At 37.1% G+C, this 18,717-nt stretch overlaps 3 protein-coding genes across 10 annotated transcripts; all 3 read right to left on the reverse strand.

The window, feature by feature from the left end:
• Nucleotides 1-39: 39 nt before the first annotated feature.
• LOC123210410 (S phase cyclin A-associated protein in the endoplasmic reticulum-like) lies at nucleotides 40-18,277 on the reverse strand. 8 transcript variants are annotated; one of them, XM_044628746.1, is made up of 8 exons: nucleotides 4,166-4,300; nucleotides 2,885-3,370; nucleotides 2,378-2,724; nucleotides 1,830-1,934; nucleotides 1,582-1,671; nucleotides 1,248-1,358; nucleotides 913-1,163; nucleotides 40-622 (listed from the first exon to the last, which is right to left on the reverse strand). In XM_044628746.1, the coding sequence occupies exons 3-7, from the start codon at nucleotides 2,636-2,638 to the stop codon at nucleotides 984-986; spliced, it is 747 nt and encodes a 248-aa protein (XP_044484681.1). In that variant the 5' UTR covers nucleotides 2,639-2,724; nucleotides 2,885-3,370; nucleotides 4,166-4,300; the 3' UTR covers nucleotides 40-622; nucleotides 913-983. The 8 variants fall into 8 exon arrangements, with proteins under 8 accessions (XP_044484681.1, XP_044484682.1, XP_044484683.1 ...); XM_044628747.1 differs by lacking the exon at nucleotides 4,166-4,300 and adding an exon at nucleotides 17,644-18,277 and having other exon boundaries at nucleotides 2,378-3,370; XM_044628748.1 differs by having other exon boundaries at nucleotides 913-1,167; nucleotides 1,248-1,309; nucleotides 2,378-3,370.
• On the reverse strand, nucleotides 3,958-11,010 carry LOC123210409 (stress response protein NST1-like). Its single transcript, XM_044628744.1, has 3 exons — nucleotides 10,756-11,010; nucleotides 9,559-10,553; nucleotides 3,958-4,950 (listed from the first exon to the last, which is right to left on the reverse strand). The coding sequence occupies exons 1-3, from the start codon at nucleotides 10,765-10,767 to the stop codon at nucleotides 4,374-4,376; spliced, it is 1,584 nt and encodes a 527-aa protein (XP_044484679.1). The 5' UTR covers nucleotides 10,768-11,010; the 3' UTR covers nucleotides 3,958-4,373.
• LOC123210412 lies at nucleotides 5,144-7,024 on the reverse strand. The gene is made up of 2 exons (XM_044628754.1): nucleotides 6,761-7,024; nucleotides 5,144-5,529 (listed from the first exon to the last, which is right to left on the reverse strand). Exons 1-2 carry the CDS (start codon nucleotides 7,022-7,024, stop codon nucleotides 5,422-5,424), a joined length of 372 nt encoding a protein of 123 aa, XP_044484689.1. The 3' UTR covers nucleotides 5,144-5,421.
• Nucleotides 18,278-18,717: the final 440 nt, after the last annotated feature.

Below are 18,717 nucleotides of genomic sequence, written 5' to 3' on the forward strand. Positions count from 1 at the left end.
TCTTATATATAATTTGCAACTTCACTTGGAAGACATAGATATTGTGTAACATTAGTGAAAGTTATAAATATATTATAATTTGTGATCCTATTAAAATAGGAAACTGATACATGTTAACAGTGTCATATTGTACTGATCTTCTTCTATAACATAGCCACCCATCTGAGGAAAACCCAAAAGAATTTAGCTATTTGAACAGAACTGTATGACATAGTTTTTCAGGTTTCACCTCTGTTATGGTATGTTTCCTAGATATGTATGGCATGAGCTCCTTTGTTAGCACCAATATGTTGTTATAAAAAACTGCAAAACCAGTAAACTTCCGTTGCGATGCTGCCCTTATTGTGAAAATGAGGTCCGCCAATGTGGACTCATACTTGCTAACTCGCATTGGTAATCTCTGCTGAGAAGAAATGCTCTGCTCTATCAATGAAGCTACTAGGGAATCTGTGGTGCAACGTCAAAGAAGTTTCCACTGACAGAGCATTGTGCTTCAGGGTTACATCTTCACAAGTTTTTGCTATTTTGCTATCCTTCTGGTTTCTCGTCTTGCCAACTCTTTTGCTGTTTCCTAGAGCACTGCCCTTTCCTAGAGAAAGCCGTGCACTTTTAGCACTGTAAACTAGGGCTGGATTTGAGCCGAGCCAAGCTTGGGCTCGGCTCGAGCCGAACTCGGCTCGGCTCGACTCATTTTTCATATCAAAACGACACCGTTTTGTATATATATGGATCAAAACGATGTCGTTTTGTATAAAAAAATTTTAAAAAAAATTACCGAGCCAATCCGAGCCAGCTCGAGCTCGGCTCGAGCTCGATCAAACCGAATAGAGCCCGGCTCGTTTCGGGCTCGAACCGAGCCGAGCCGAGCTCGAGCTCGAGCTGGCTTGGCTCGAGTCCAACCCTAACTGTAACGACTGGATTTTAAAGGAATGTCTCCTTGAGATTTTCTAAGTTCTGAACCGTGTTGATTAGACTCACTGGATTCATCTAGTACTGGGGGAGAAACATTTTTGCAGGATTTTAACAAGTAGCATATCCACACTAAGTTCCTGCTGAATCAAACCCTTGTTCTCCTCACAGCCATAACAGGCAGCAACGAGTGTGCCAGCCAAGGCAGGCATCAACTCAGGATCACTGAAGAAGACAAATGGCAAATCGCATACCTGTCTTCTTCCAGCTCAATAATTAGATTCTACACACAGCACAACTTTGAGATACAAGAAACTTCTCATTACAGATTCACCGACCTTGTGAGGTATTCTAGGACTTTTTCCCCACCGTAGAACGGCTTGTTTCCCAGAGCGAAACACTGCAAAATAACCAAGAAGCAAAAGAGACTCGTGCAAAAGCAGACCAACCTGAAACACATTGCACATGACTTGGACAAGCAATCACCAACATATGCTGTGAATTCTCCCAAGACTACTATGATGCAATTAATATGTAAGAATGTAACCAGTATAGTGTTTGTTGAAATAACCGGTAGCTGATGCATGAACAGCCTTTTAATAAAATAGAATATAATACCTAATTTTATATCCCCATTATTGGCTTTGTAAACAGAGGTACGAAAAAATTTACCTGATCATTAGCCACCTTCCATTTGTTAGTGCAATGAGAGAGAAGGAAACTCGTTAAGTGGAAAAACTCCATTCTCAGATCCGGCCTAGCCTGACAATGATTCACGGAATAAAATAGAACAGGTCAAGGAAGCACTTGAAAACTTAATGCAAATCACAAATTGGTGCAGATGCCAGAAAAACCATTTCAAAGCCATTTTCAGAAATCACTGCCATGAAAAAGCAATATGACAAGAAAACTTAACTTACTAGCATTCTCTGCAAAAATATAATATCCAAAAGAGCCAAATTGTTCTGAACCTTCAGTACTCCAGTTGCCACTTCCTCAAAATTAGATGGAAGCACATATGATGACTGAAGTAAAATAATAGCTTAGTAAGTTGAGCCAAAATTGACGACTTGAGCAATTTATGATTCCTAAATATGCAGCCCCATGAAAAAAACCAGTTAAGACACTTTCAAGTATAAGAGTTTATCAAAAAACATAATTACTCAAAGATATAAGCAGTATGGTGAAGCCAAAACTATCCTACAAGTAAGCATCCCTTTTCCATTTAGGGGTGAAAAATATACAGTGAAAAGATGGGAACAAAAATAGTAAGATAGAGTAACCAAGAAATGAACTTGTGCAAATGTGTTGCAGCTGATGGATTAAATGAACAACGCTATCACATGCATAACCAAATTAAAAGACAAAATTGGAAGCTGAACGAAAAAATATAGGAAGCAGAAAAGAAAAATAGGACACAACTGATTTATCAACTAATGAAGATATTTGTAGCTTGCAGCGAATTTACCTGTTCAGAAGACAACCTATTGTTAGCCTGAAGTAGCACAGATGTCAACAAAGAAGGAAGGCTGACTAATCCAGTTTCAGATATGGCAGAAAGAAGAAAAGCCCTTGGTTGTTTCACGCCAAACATATTTTCTTTCTTTTGCACTGCAACAATATCCACCAAGTTCTTCTCATCCTTCTCAATTAGAATTTTCTGTGATTCATCTTGAATGTCTGTCTTTTCCATGTTAGCATTATTAAACCGGACTGAACCACCATTCATCTTCTTTTCTTCATCTCTGCCAAGAGAACCTTATTCATTTTTATTTACTTTAGACAACTCATCTAACGGGCCATCCTCTGGTACATCTGCAAGAGAAACTGCGAGTTTCATTTCTGGACTTTCATTTTCCAATACATTTTCAATAGGAGAAGCTTCCCAGCCAATGGAACTAATAATTCCAGGGCCAGATGTTAAGACCACCAACAGAGATACTTAAGAGAATAAAGGAAAGGGTGAGCCTTCAACCTGAGGCCTATCATAGAGTGCAAAAAGATCTCTTAGACAGTGGATAACTTGGTATGCGACCAATAGCTCTAGCAAGCCATCACGCATTTGGAGTTGTCTTTCATCAGAGCTAATATGACCAATAATCATAGCAACAGTCCACAAAAATCCATCCAGTACTTCAGATACAGATTCAAAATTTTCAACTGACACTTTGCTGGATGGCAAATTGGTGCTGCTAGGGACATTCAAAGAAGCAGCAATCTTTATATAGTTCTCAAGTGCTGCCGACAGCATAGGGATGATTGGGGGTAAAAGATTTTGGGCAAGAAAATAACTTCTGTTCAATGGCACAGATAGTACAACCCTCAAAAGTTTCAAAAGGTGTATTGTCACCTGGCAAGCTTCAGGCTTTGATGTATGAGAAGCAGGCAGGGCAGAAGCAATAAAATCAAGCAGACCAGCTTGGCGTGACACCTGTAGCTCAGGGTCCTTCCCCTCCAGGAACTGATTCACAAAGAAATTTTGTAGCAGTGAATTTGATATTTAACAACCTCGACCTCCTTATAAAAAGAAATAACCACGCCTAACTGTTATAAAATGCATTGATATGATAACAAGCTATTGACTGATATCCTACCAAAAGAATAATTTGGTTTGCATTATTTACCACCTGATAATTTCTCAATCATGCATCAATATCAATAATGATTCAACAATTCATGCACAGCCTCAAAAGTGGTAACTGATGCCAACCCAAAATTCTCTCACTAGCTAAGTGCAGGCTGCACCAATCAGAGGACTCACCATTCTCACTGAAAGTATATTAATATTGGAAATTTACCCTCCTAGAGAGTCAATGCAACTTCCACTTACAATATTCATACATTGTGCTCTGGAAAATACTATTCACTCATTTATTTTAAAAGCTAAATAATTAACAAGGTAACGAATTGGAAAAATTAACAAAGTTGGAGAAGAAGTAGGACAAGAATAACAAGCCTCTTGATACAAATTTGTCAAAATTAAAAATTGGATAGCACATCTATTAGAGAACCAGCGATGTAAGAACACTGCTTTGGATACTGTAGAACTAAAACAATATAGAGCTTTATCAAATATATTCAATTTGCACAAGACTTGATGCAATGGAAAGAGAGAGAGATGACTATTGTACTTCTGCATCTCTATCTCCTTCCTAAACCTGATGTATAAGTATGATCATAAAGTATATATTGGTATAATGGGTGTGACCATATGATATTTATCAATAATTCCTAGTACAGAGGTTCAAACAAATACCTTAATCATTTCAGCAGTTATTAAACCTATACTTGCCGCTCCTTTTCTTGCTTGCCTGAGTTTCTGAAGTTCTTGAACCCACCTCCCAATCTTTGCCCTTGCAGTTGCCACTGCGGTTCTATATCCAATACCAGTATTTTCAGAAGCAACTGGTGGCTTGGAAAATTCATATCTCAGAGCCATAAGTTTTTGCCGAATTCTTTTAATCCTATGCTTTAGCAACATTTCCTGTTGCAATAGAAGAACCCCCTGAACCTGTAACAACATTTGCTTGACACTTGTCACCATTATTTATTGGAGTAAATCTGCCTTGGCCCTCCTTATTAATAGATCTGCGGAGTAAAGGAGAAGAATGATCCCTGAAATCCATTGAAGCCCTTTCCCGTATTTGCTCCAGGTAAAACTTGCGCCTTTGTTCACTTTCACTAAGTTTCTCAGCTAATTTCTGAGCCAGAAGTTCAGCTTCCTCTTGTTGGGCCTTAGCTCTTTCCTCCTTTCTCCGGAGCTGTTCAATGGCCCTTGCCTCACGTGCTGCACTGGATACTTTCCTTTCCTCTTCTCTTCTAACTTGAGCCTCTTCCTTTTTTCGCTGTGTCAGAGCAAGACGCTGCAACTTTTCAGCCTCAATGAGTTTTCTACGTTCTAGAACAGCTTCCTCCCTAGCAATATCCTCTTTTTGTTTAGTTCTTAACACTTGAAGTTTTTCAGCTCTCCTCAATTCTGAATCATGAAGTTTCTGACGCAACATAAGTTTTTTGTTTTCTTTGTTTAAGGAGGTAATGAAACTGATGGTTTTTTGAGAAGAAAATCAGAGAAAACGAAGGATAGAAATTTGAATTGAATGAAAGAATAAAAGCAAGAAATGAGAAAAGCTGATATGATGCAGCAAAAAGTAATATTATTTTATTCATTCTGGTGCACTACATTTATATTAAAAATATCTGAACTGAAAAGATAATGCTTAAAAAAAAATTACAGTAACAACCAAGATTTCTGATAACATTAACAATATCCTAAAGAATAGGACTTATTGACTGGAAAAACAAATTTGACTGAAACTAATCAAAGAAAAGTTCAACGTGGCAGTCCTGAAGCAAATTATTAACACTCCTCCTTGCTTTAGGCACTGCAAATTCCAATCATCTTCCTTAGTAACTCGAACTTGCCAACTGGAAGTGGCTTTGTGAACAAATCTGCCAGCTGATCTTCAGACTTGCAGTAAGCAAGTTTCACTTTTCCAGTTTGTTGCACTTCCCTCAAGAAGTAGAGCTTGATGTTGAAGTGTTTTGTTTTTCCGTGAAATACTGGATTTCGTGAAATTGCAATTGCTGCTTGATTATCAACAAAAATCTCAGTACCTTCATTTTGCACCATGTGTAAATCAGATAGGACTTTCCTTAGCCATAGAGTTTGGTTTGCTGCTGCAGTTGCTGCAATAAACTCTGCTTCTGCAGTGGATTGTGCTACAATCTCTTGTTTCTTTGAACACCATGAAAAAATACCTGAGCCTAGGTTGAAACAGTATCCTGAGGTACTTTTCATGTCATCAATAGAACCACCCCAATCACTATCTAAAAAACCACTCAACTTGAAGTTCTGACTCTTCTCAAACTTGACACCACAATCAAGACTGCCCTTAATAAACCTTAAGATTCTTTTTGCTGCTCTTAAATGCACTTCACTAGCACAATGCATAAAACGAGATAAGAGACTTACAACAAATAGAATATCAGGTCTTGTTGCTGTAAGATACATCAAGCAACCAATCAAACTTCTGTAATGACCTTCATCAACTTTACTAGCATCATCTTCTTTGCTCAGCTTCTCTTTTTGACCCATTGGTGTGTTTATTGCTTTGCACTCTTCCATCTGAAATTTCTTCAAAATTTCCTTTGCATACTTCTTCTGACAGATGAAAACTTCATTTTGGCTTTGCTGGACCTCCAAGCCAAGAAAGTAAGTCATAAGACCAAGATCTGTCATCTCAAAGACCTGCATCATCTCTTGTTTAAACTCCTTAATCATCTGTGCATTATCTCCTGTTACCAAAAGGTCATCAACATAAAGAGATACAATAAGAACATAACTACCCTTTTGTTTAACATAAAGAGTAGCTTCAGATAAGCTTTTTGTGAAGCCTAAGCTTAGCAAATATTCATCAATCCTGCTGTACCAAGCTTTTGGAGCTTGCTTTAGGCCGTAAAGAGCCTTTTTGAGCAAATAGACCTTATCCTCTTCACCTTGCACAACAAATCCTTCTGGTTGTTCCACATAAATTTCTTCTTGTAGAACACCATTTAGAAAAGCTGATTTGACATCTAACTGAAACACTTTCCAGCCTTTTTGTGCTGATATGGCTAACAACAACCTGATTGTATCTAGTCTAGCAACAGGAGCAAACGTTTCAGAATAATCAACACCAAAAATTTGAGCATACCCCTTGACGACGAGCCTAGCTTTGTACTTGTTGATGGAGTTATCAGCATTTAGCTTCGTTCGGTACACCCATTTTACTCCAATGATTTTTCTGCCTTCTGGTTTGTTGACTAATTCCCAAGTTTTGTTCTTGTGAATCATTGACATCTCCTCCTCCATTGCTTTCTTCCACTTAGGGTCTTTAAGAGCTTCTTCATGATCAGCAGGTTCACATAATGCTACATTACATCTTTGATAGATGTTTGAAAGTGATCTTGTTCCTCTAATTGGTGGATCATCTATCAATTCATTTTCCCATTGGTCTGTTGTCTCCTCCTCAAAAAAATCGCTTCTAAATTCTTTTGAAGGTCTGTTAGTTCCTTGTGAATTTTCCCAGTCCCATTGCTCATCCTCATTGAAGTGAACATCTCTAGTTATCGCCATTTTTCTTGTTTGAGGATGATATACTTTGTAGGCTTTAGAAATTGTGCTATAGCCAACAAAGATACCTGGAATTGCTTTTTTTATCAAGCTTGTCTCTCTTAACTTGTGGAACATGGACAAAACACAAACAACCAAATACTTTAAGAAAACTTAGTGAAGGTATATACCCATACCAAGCTTCAAATGGAGTTTTGTCTTCAACGGCTACACTTGGAAGCCGATTTTGCAGAAATATTGCTGTATTGGCTGCCTCTGCCCAGAAATTTTTTGGCAACCCCTTCTCATGCAACATGCATCTAGCCATCTCCATGACATATCTGTTCTTCCTTTCACTCACTCCATTTTGCTGTGGAGTGTAAGGGGCAGTGAGCTGATGTTCTATGCCAGCTTCATCACAAAACAAGTTAAATTCTGCAGAAGTGTACTCTTGTCCATTATCAGATCTTAAGATTTGAATTTTGCAGCCGCTTAAATTTTCCACCATCTTTTTAAACTTCCAGAATACTCCAGCAACTTCAGACTTGAACTTTAGGAAATAAATCCAACACATTCTTGTAAAATCATCAATGAAAAGAATGTAATACCGGCTACCTTGAAGTGATGGTGTTCTTTGAGGTCCACCCACATCTGTATGAACTAGTTGCAGTTTCTGTGTTACTCTCCAGGATGATTTAGGAAATGGTTTCCTACTTTGTTTACCAAATTGACAAGCATGACAGTTTGGCAGGTGATCAACCAGAACTGGTAAACCTTTTGTCACTTCATCTTTCTTCATCTTAAGCATTCGTTGAAGATGACAATGCCCAAGCCTTTTATGCCAGACTTCTGTGATGTTGACATTGGTGGAATAAGCTGTGTGTTCCTCCTCCGTAGGATCAAATAAGAAGCTTTTCCCTTTCATTTTGACACGTAAAATCTCCTTTCCAGCGGCGTCGTAGATGTGACAATACAAGTCTTCAAAGGACACCTTAAATCCTTTTTCAATTAACTGGCCAACACTCAGCAAATTTTGATCAATATCAGGTACATAAAGAACATCTGAAATAGTTTTTGTACCTGAACTAGTTGTCATTGCAATGGTTCCTTTTCCTTTTGCAGCAATATAACCACCATTCCCTATCCTGACTTTAGTCATTGCAGTAGCCTTTAACTCCTTAAAAAGAGTTTTGTCAAAGGTCATATGGTTTGTACAACCACTGTCAATGAGCCAACTTTCTGAGGAGACCTTTGTAGAGAAACACGTTGCCACAAACATCTGATCTTCTTCATCTTGATCAGCTACATGGACTTCTTCCTCTGGTTTCTGAGATTTGCTTTTGCAAATCACAGCTTCATGTCCAAGCTGATTGCACTTGCTGCACTTTGCATCAGGCCTCTTCCAACACTTGAATGGAGAATGACCCATTTTGCCACAGTGTTCACAAGGCGGGAAATTTCTCCTTGAGCTTCCACCTTTGTTTCGAGTGCGACTGCTTGAACTACTCCCAAAACTTTCCTGTTGGTGTTTGACTGACAAGGCTCCTTCTACGGTACACTCTTGTCTCATAAGTCTCCTTTGTTCTTGAGCCTGCAAAGCATTCAACAGTTCTGCCAAGGTGATCTTGGACAGATCTTTAGTATTTTCCAAGGTGGTTATTGAGGCTTCATATTTTTCAGGCACCGTAACAAGAATTTTTTCAACAATTCTTGTATCATCAAATTTAGTGCCAAGAAGCCTTACCTTGTTGGCAATGCCAAGCAATCTGTCTGAATATTCTTTGATTGTCTCAGCATTTTTCATCTTTTGCAGCTCAAATTCCCTTGTTAGATTGAGCACTTGCATTCCTCGTATTCTTTCATCTCCTGCGTATTCCGTCTTCAGATGCTCCCAGATTTCTTTTGCTGATTTGAGATTCATGATCTTTGTGAAAATCGTTGTTGAAACACCAGCAAACAACACTGCTTTGGCCTTTGATTTTCTGGTCTTCTTCTCTTTGTGGCTTTTCATCTGAGCTACCGTCGGATTGTTTGGCAGCGGAGCAACTTCATAATCTTCTTCGACGGCTTCCCATAGATCCAAAGCCTCAAGATAAGTTTCCATTCTAATAGCCCAAAGTTGGTAGTTTTCTCCATCAAAAACATGTGGAGCAGCTTGAGAAAATTTGGGGAAATCAGTTTCTGTTTCCATGGATACTCACAGGTTCCGTAAGAATGAAGCTCTGATACCAATTGATGGTTTTTTGAGAAGAAAATCAGAGAAAACGAAAGATAGAAATTTGAATTGAATGAAAGAATAAAAGCAAGAAATGAGAAAAGCTGATATGATGCAGCAAAAAGTAATATTATTTTATTCATTCTGGTGCACTACATTTATATTAAAAATATCTGAACTGAAAAGATAATGCTTAAAAAAAAATTACAGTAACAACCAAGATTTCTGATAACATTAACAATATCCTAAAGAATAGGACTTATTGACTGGAAAAACAAATTTGACTGAAACTAATCAAAGAAAAGTTCAACGTGGCAGTCCTGAAGCAAATTATTAACAGAAACGAACCTCGTTAACTTTACTGCTTTCATTACCAGCTCTCTTCAAAACCTGTGCTAGAAAAGCTTCATGCTGTAACTCACTGCGTTGATGGCGAGCATACATACATTCACGTAACTTCATACTGCGGACAGCTTGCCATTCATTAACACGGTTTAACTTTTCTAAAGTATGCTGCAGTTTTTGAACTCTTTCATTCTCCAATTCATTTCTAATCCTCATAGCTCGTGCATGTTTTTCTTCAGCTTCCTTTTTCAAATCTAAGGCAGTTTTCTTTTTCTTCTCAGTAGACATTAATTTATCACACAAATTGCGTGCACACTCAACACTTTTCCTGCTCATGCCTGGAGAATGGGATATGCGAGAAGAGACACAGAAAGGAGAAGAAAGTATATCCTCCCAATTCCTCTTCTCCTTCCATGCATCCATAGATTTCCATGAAGTAGCATTTCTCTTTTCTTTTTCAGTGAGAGGAATTGGCCTCTTAAGTTGATCTGTAGGTTTAAGGTTTTCATCAGTGACATTTTCTGTCAATATTTTCCCTTTCTTAGGCAGGAGCTTCTCAGTTTCAGATCCAAGATGTTCTCTCTTACTTTTTTCAGAACCAGTAGCAGCAGAAATATTCTGAGTAGGTGGCCTAGATGAATTAAGATCCAAAAAAGATGGGTTCAGTGAAGGGTCACGACCATTTTGAAAGTTCACTCTGCTAGACCTGCGTAACTCAGAATTCCTCTTATCTCCACTAGAATTACCTGGTGTTAGTTCTGTCTGTCTTCCTGAATTCATCACAGAATCTTTAGAACTGTGCATTACATCACTTATCCTGGTTGACTTTGTCAAGTTGTTGTCAGATACATAATAATGGCAATTTGAACACTTAAGCCCCGGGGCATCATTAGCAGCATGCAAACTAGCTCTTTCCCGTTGAATTTTCTTAAAAGCCTCCAGAGATGATGACAGTATCTCTGCTTTATGAGGTGAATTTGTCATTCTTCTAACCTGCAGTTAGCACAGAGTAACTAATCTTTCCATATATATTGTCAATCATTTTATTATTATTAAAACAACTACTTGGCATGTCCAAAACCAAAGAACCATGTAAACGACCACATTTTCTTAAATGATACAGAGAAACCATGATGTTTTCATTTTCTGATCAAAGGCAAAGACCACATTTTCTTAAAATAAAGTGGTGAGCATCCTTATCTCCCATGATAGTGCATGTGGCCTGCGATGGTCAGTCTTTAAAGTGATTGGTGCTCCATCAATTGAATGGGAAGAGCATTTCTTCACATTCTCAAACTCCTCCACTCTGGTAGTCAGGTCTTTAAAATCAGATGCAGCCTCTTCAAGAACAAGAATAGCCTCCTTCATCTGCTCTAAATCACATTCTAGTTCACAAAGAAGGTACAGTTCATCCACAGACCTATTCAGATTCTCAAAGAGAAAACACCAAAGTGTTAGCAAACTAGAATATTGAAGTTGTAGTTCATTTACTGTTTTTGGTTAAGCATTTTGTTATTTGATTAAGTCACTTTAGTTGGAGTAGGTAATATGTGTGGCTTACCTTAAACTAAGGAACTTTTGCATATAAAGTATGGTTATAGGTATGGCTTCTTTGTACTTGTCTTCTTGTATAAGTATCCTTAATTAATGAAGAAAAAACACTTCCGAAAATTTATCTTTCAGCTCTCTTTCTTTCATCTTTAAGTTGAAAAACTTGCTCCCCTGTTTTTCTGAAACTTGCTGTAACCTTGCTGCCCAGTTTTCTGGAAAATTGCTGAAATCCTGCATATTAAAAATTCAGTAAGGTATGTTTTCAGTCTGCTTTAAATTGAACATGGTATCAGAGCATTGAGATCTTAAGGTGTGTATGAACTTGTCCGAAAAAAAAAAAAAATCAGTCTTAAAAAAAAAAACATTTACTCAGTTATTGCTCCATGACATCCTTGTCTTCTTCTATGTCACCACCAATATACAATGGTGAGAACTATCACATATGGGCAGTAAAAATGAAGGCATTCTTGAGGGGTTTAGGATTGTGGCAGTATGTTGAGGAGGAGAAACAACCCTCTCCTTTGGGGCCAAATCCAACTTTGAACCAAATCAGAATGCATGAAGAAGAGATGACCAAGAGTCCTAGAACCTTGTCTATGATCCATCAAGCAGTAACTGATGCTGTTTTCACAAAAATTGTCTCATGTGAAACAGCCAAAGAAGCTTGGGACAGGTTGAAGGAAGACTCCTTAGGAAATGAGAGGTCAAGACAAATGAATGTCTTGAACCTAAGGAGAGAGTTTGAAGTGCTGAAGATGAAGGAAGCTGAAACAGTTAAAGACTATGCAGACCGAGTGCTCAAAGTGGTGAATCAAATCAGGCTAATGGGAGAGACCCTTTCTGATCAAAGGGTTGTGGAAAAAATACTTGTCACTGTTCCAGAGAGATATGAAGCTAAGATCTCTTCACTGGAAGACTCCAAAGACTTCTCTGAACTCACCTTATCTGAGGTGTTGAATGCCTTGAAAGCTCAAGACCAAAGAAGGGCATTAAGGCAGGAAGATTCAACTGAGCAAGCCTTGAGTATGAGAGTTCAAAATAAAAACTGGACTGATTATGGCAGCAAGAAACAATCCTTTGGCAGAAGAGATGAAAAAAGAGATAAGAACAAGTCACAAATTGACAAGAAAGGAAAGCTTACTTTGTGTCCTTACTGTAAAAGAAAAGGTCATTCTCCAAACAATTGCTGGTTTAGGCCAAATGTAAGATGCAGGCTGTGTAATCAGCAAGGACACATTGATAAAGTGTGTAGAAACAAGCCATCAAGCCAAGGTCAGAATACTCAGCAAGCTCAAATTGCTGAAAATCAAGAAGTCTCAAATGAAAGTTTGTTTGTGGCTTCATGTCATGTTTTACAGAAGAATCAAGTACCTACAGCCTGGTTGATTGACAGTGGCTGTTCAAGCCATATGACACATGATGCTTCACTTTTCACCAATCTTGACTCTGCTTTCTGCTCCAAAGTCAGAATAGGAAATGGAGATTTGCTGGAGGTCAAAGGCAAAGGATCAGTCCTAGTCAAAACACCAAAAGGTACCAAACTCATACATGATGTACTTTATGTTCCAAATATAAGTCACAATTTGCTGAGTGTTGGTCAAATGATGCAAAATGGATATTCTCTCAACTTTGAGAATAATACATGCTTTATTTTTGATAAGAATGGTCTTGAAGTCATGTCAGTGGATATGAAAGACAATAATTTTGCTATCAAATGGCCACTTCCAGAAGCTAATTCAGCAAACACAGTTGTTGATGAATCAAAATTATGGCATAGTAGACTAGGACACTTCAATTTTTCTGCTTTGAAAAGTATGCATAATGATGAACTAGTTCTGAATTTGCCTGCTATAATTAACCCCAAAGAGTTGTGTGAAGTATGTCAATTTGGGAAGCAAGCTAGGCTGCCTTTTACAAAAAGCAGTTGGAGAGCAAATGAAAAACTTCAGCTGCTGCATTCTGATTTGTGTGGTCCCATGGATACCTTATCATTGAATGAAAGCAAATACATGCTAATCTTCATTGATGACCTAACTAGATATTGTTGGGGTTACTTTCTCAAGCTAAAAAGTGAAGTCCTAGACACTTTCAAAAGATTCAAATTGGAAGTGGAAAAACAATCAGCAACAAAAATTAAAATTCTGAGAACTGACAATGGAGGTGAGTACACCTCTCATGCATTTGCTGATTACTGTAGAAATGAAGGAATTATCCATCAACTTACCACTCCTTATACCCCTCAACAAAATGGGGTTAGTGAAAGGAAGAATAGATCAATAATGGAAATGGCAAGATGCTTGTTATTTGAGAAAAGGCTGCCAAAAAGTTTTTGGGCAGAAGCTGCCAATACAGCCATATACCTACTGAATATGCTGCCTTCCAAAGCATTAGATAATGCTACTCCTTTTGAAAAATGGCATGGAAGAAAAGCATCAGTGGATCATCTAAAAACCTTTGGTTGTATCTGCTATGTCCTTATTCCACAAGAGAAAAGATCAAAGCTGGATTCTAAGGCTGACATTGGAATTTTTATTGGCTATAGTTCAGTCTCAAAAGGGTACAGAATATTCCTTCCTCAAACTTCAAGTGTTGTGGTTAGTAGAAATGTTAAATTTGATGAAGCAAAGTCTTGGAGCTAGGAAAATAATTTAGATGACCATTCTCAGCCCATAACTTCTTCAGAATCAATTTCCAAGGCTGAAAGTTTGTTGCATGAAAGTAACAATGATGAGATAGTTCCTGCTTCAAGAATGAGGTCACTTGATGACATTTATAGGAGGTGTAATTTAGCTCTGAAAGAACCAGAGAACTTTGAAGAAGCATCCTCAAATAATGAATGGTTAAATGCCATGAAGGAGGAATTGAATATGATCACAAAAAATGGAACCTGGAGCTTAGTGGAAAAACCTGCAGGCCACAAACCAATTGGAGTTAAATGGATTTTTAGAACAAAACTGAAACCTGATGGTTCAGTCAACAAACTCAAGGCCAGATTGGTGGTTAAAGGGTATATGCAGCAACCTGGGACTGATTTCTCTGAAACCTTTGCTCCTGTAGCAAGGTATGACACAATTAGGCTTTTAATAGCCTTATCCGCTAAAGCTGGCTGGAAGATACATCATTTTGATGTCAAATCAGCCTTCTTGAATGGAATTCTGGATGAGGAAATTTATGTTCATCAACCTGAAGGCTTTGTAATTCCAGGAAAAGAAGAATGTGTTTATAGGTTACACAAGGCTCTTTATGGGCTTAAGCAAGCTCCTAAGGCTTGGTATAGTAGAATACATGGTCACTTACTAAGCCTAGGATTTGTATGCAATCAAAGTGAACCTACCTTGTACATTAAGAGACAAAATGATGAAGTTAAACTCATTGTATCCTTGTATGTTGATGACTTATTGGTGACAGGAGGAGATGTTGCTCAATTGTTGGAATTTAAACTCAGCATGGAAAAGGAGTTTGAGATGTCTGATCTTGGCCTGATGAAGTACTTTCTTGGCCTGGAAATTCTCCAACTTCCTGATGGAATTTTCATTTCGCAAGAAAGATATGCCAAAGACTTACTGAGCAGGTTCCATATGACAAATTGCAAGTCAGCTTCCACTCCACTTGCTGTCAATATAAAGCCTATGAAAAATGATGGAGCTGAAAAAGTAGATGCCACTCAATATAGAAGATTAGTGGGATGTTTGCTTTACTTGTGCTCTAGCAGACCTGATTTAATGTTTGCCACCTCTTTACTTTCCAGATTTATGCAAGAACCAAGCATTTTCCACTGGTCAATTGCCAAAAGAATTTTAAGGTATGTCAAAGGCACCTATGACTATGGCTTGTGGTTCTCTTGTCAACAAAAGGATGAGCTGATAGGGTTTTCAGATAGTGACTGCGCAGGATGCCAAGATGACTATAAAAGCACCTCTGGATATTGCTTCTGCTTTGGCGGAGCTATGTTTTGCTGGAATTCAAGAAAACAGGAGGTTGTTGCTCAATCCACAGCTGAATCAGAGTATATAGCTGCTGCTAATGCTGCAAACCAAGCTGTTTGGTTGAAGAAACTGCTCACAGATTTGGACTGCCAATTCTCCAAGAGTGTTACTATATATGTTGACAATAAATCAGCCATCTCAATAGCTAAGAATCCCATTCAACATGGAAGAACCAAGCATATAAGTGTAAAATTTCATGCAATCCGGGAGGCTGAAAAGTCAGGAGAAATAACTTTAAAGCACTGCAGCTCCACTGATCAAGTTGCTGATATTCTAACCAAGCCTCTTGCTAAATCTCAATTTGAAAAATTGAGACACTTGCTTGGTGTAACAACTTCAATTTCTAAGGAGGAGTGTTAGCAAACTAGAATATTGAAGTTGTAGTTCATTTACTGTTTTTGGTTAAGCATTTTGTTATTTGATTAAGTCACTTTAGTTGGAGTTGGTAATATGTGTGGCTTACCTTAAACTAAGGAACTTTTGCATATAAAGTATGGTCATAGGTATGGCTTCTTTGTACTTGTCTTCTTGTATAAGTATCCTTAATTAATGAAGAAAAAACACTTCCGAAAATTTATCTTTCAGCTCTCTTTCTTTCATCTTTAAGTTGAAAAACTTGCTCCCCTGTTTTTCTGAAACTTGCTGTAACCTTGCTGCCCAGTTTTCTGGAAAATTGCTGAAATCCTGCATATTAAAAATTCAGTAAGGTATGTTTTCAGTCTGCTTTAAATTGAACACAAAGTCGTTGCCTAAACCTTTCTTTGGTTTCACTTGAATCATCTTCACCGAGGGGATTCATACTCTGGGCATTTGACATATCATCATTAAAGGTAGCATTTAAAGAACTGCAACACTCAACAACAGAAGCATTCAAAGATGGTTCTCCAGAATTCTCATTTCCACTCTGCTCAGGAGCATCTGACTCCGTGTCTTGCACTGTCACTGCAGCACTTGAACCTTCATCTGCAACCGCCACTTGAGAAGGTTTTGGCTCCCCAACCTTGGACTAAAAAACAGGATGCTGAGGCTGCACCGCTGTCGCTGTGTCTTCACTGGATGGACTGCAATAACTTATGATATCATTATTTACAGGTTTTGTGTCCTCGGTATGCCTTTCCTTGGATTTTGAAGCATCATCAGAAGGACCAGTTATTTTATCTTCTGCAATCACTACCCCCATATCTTCTGAAGATTCTTTATTTGCCACTTTACAGTTTTCCTCAATTATTTCATTCTTACAAGTCAAGAAATTCGCCTTATCAAAAAAGCATTCTACATTTACAGGTTTTGTTGTCAGTTGATTCTCCTGGAGGTTTACACAAGAAGTATTACATGAAACTGAATCATGATTACTATCATGCTTTCTAAAAGCCACCAAATTATCAGGTTGAATATCACCAAACTTGATTTCAGTTCCAGCATTGTTTTCAGAATGCAGTACCAAAGCCTCACCCTCTGGATCAACACATTTTATTTTCTGAACCACATTAAGCTTATCTTTTGGCATAATTTTCTGCATATCTCCATTTCCACCATCAGATTTTGTGTCTAATAATGGAGGCAATTTAGAACATTCACTATCTTGTTTGGCCACACAGATACCAAGGTAATTTCCACCCTGTTTATCTTCATTTAACAAGGCTGTAGAAGTTCCAACACTGCCTTGGACATGTATACCAAAACTACCTCCTGCCTTTGGCTGTTGGGATCTGCTCTTACCATCCAAATTTCTACTTCTTTCATTTAAAGACGGCTGACTATGCTGAAAATTAGAATAATTTTTTCCTGACAAACCCCCAACCCAACTTTAGAGGGAAAACTTTGAACTACTTCTATGTTTCTGGATAAGAAATGAAACATAAAAACTTAAAAGCAAGTCACTGACAATTATGCTGATAGCATCATATGGATACTATTAAACTATAATAAAAGGTTGTCATTATAGTGCAAAAACATGCCAAAAAAAAAAAGTATGTGTGAATACCCAATCATTATTGATTAAAAAAGGGTGGGTTATCAATAAGGAAGAATCCAGAATATTTATCAATAAGCATCATAGACACATTTCCTTAAGGAATCTAGTAGATAAAAATGTCTCAGAAAATTTTTCCTCTGATACAAGATGCAACTTCAGGAAGAATAATGGCCGACCCCTTAAGGATGCCCTTACAAATTTCAGAGACAATTTTCTAACTTCTTCTAGACTTATCTACTTTACACCATAAATACGAAATGCCAAGGAATTTACATTGTATTTCTTCACACTGAGCATATAAATTGATTTCCCATTCAATTCTGTAGAAGGTTATTAATATATTTTTTATTCCTGCAAGATACAGAAAAGAGAATTGATTGGATCATTAGCCTGATTTAGCTAATTTCTATCTAACTAACCTTAAAACAAAGAAAACTGAAGTCACAGAAGCCTAATTACACTTTTCTCCAATCATGGCAACCAAGTATAGTGAACATAACTTAGCATAACAAGAAACCAAAGTAGAAAAAATGTGTAGATAGTCTGAAATGAAATGACAATAAGTTTAAACCTTTTTCACTTCAAACCACCCTGAGCCTTGATCATATACTGCTTCTCCTCCACTGGTCTCCATCAACAAAATTTAATAAAAAATCACCAGAAGAGTAACCAAAAACTATTTTACAACAACCAAGCCATTACATTCACCATAAAAATCCTAAATTTGCAACAATAGAAGAGCCAAAATTATTATTATTTTTTCTACATCAAAATGTAAACTTTGCTAATCATACACGATCAGAATGATCAAAATCGAACTAGGTTATTGATGAAAATCAGAATCTTTCAAGTAACAAAAGAAGTGAAAAAATAAAATAAAATAAAATAAAATAATGTATGAGACTCATTTTCTTAGATTGAGCTAAACAGACCAAAACAACATCTCAAAATGGGAAATTAAATTCCATGGAAATGGAAAGAAAAGGGAATTGATCAAAAAAATTAATAATATTAGAGAAGAATTTTAGTTGTCAGAATTTCTTTTAAAGATTTTTTTTTTAAATTATTTTGGGGTAAGGAGGGGAAGTGGAAGGAAGAAGAAGAAGAGAGGTTTTATAATTTAGAGGAGAGGAATATTGTCAGAGTTAAGAAACTATTGTTTTACTAATTTTTCCTTGATTTTCTCTTTTGTATCCCATATACAATTTTTTATGAGATGTATCAAATAAAGGAAAAGAAAGTTATACTTATTTGGGGCAAAAAGTGTTAAGCACTTTTAAGCTGTCAAAAAAAGCATTTAAAAATTTGGATTAACAGGAAGTAGGTGAGATTTCATTATTTATATATTTTTATTTTTTGGGATAATCACATTGCCCATGACTGTTATAATATAATATTGGTTTAACCATAAATTTCATGAATAAATTCATTATTATTCTATTACAATCTTAAACTAAATCCATCTAATTGTGAATAATCAAATAATTACAAGTAAATTAGTTCATTTTAATCATAAAATAAAGAAATTGATCTTTTTGATTTTGTAACATTGTTTTCAAAAGAACTGTGTCTGAGGCCATTTTGTGTTGACTAATTTTGATCAAGTCTCTCTTTATTTCTGAACTTAAATACTAAATTCAATGGT

Source organism: Mangifera indica, chromosome 3 (genome assembly GCF_011075055.1).
Source record: "Mangifera indica cultivar Alphonso chromosome 3, CATAS_Mindica_2.1, whole genome shotgun sequence".
Lineage (NCBI taxonomy): Eukaryota > Viridiplantae > Streptophyta > Magnoliopsida > Sapindales > Anacardiaceae > Mangifera > Mangifera indica.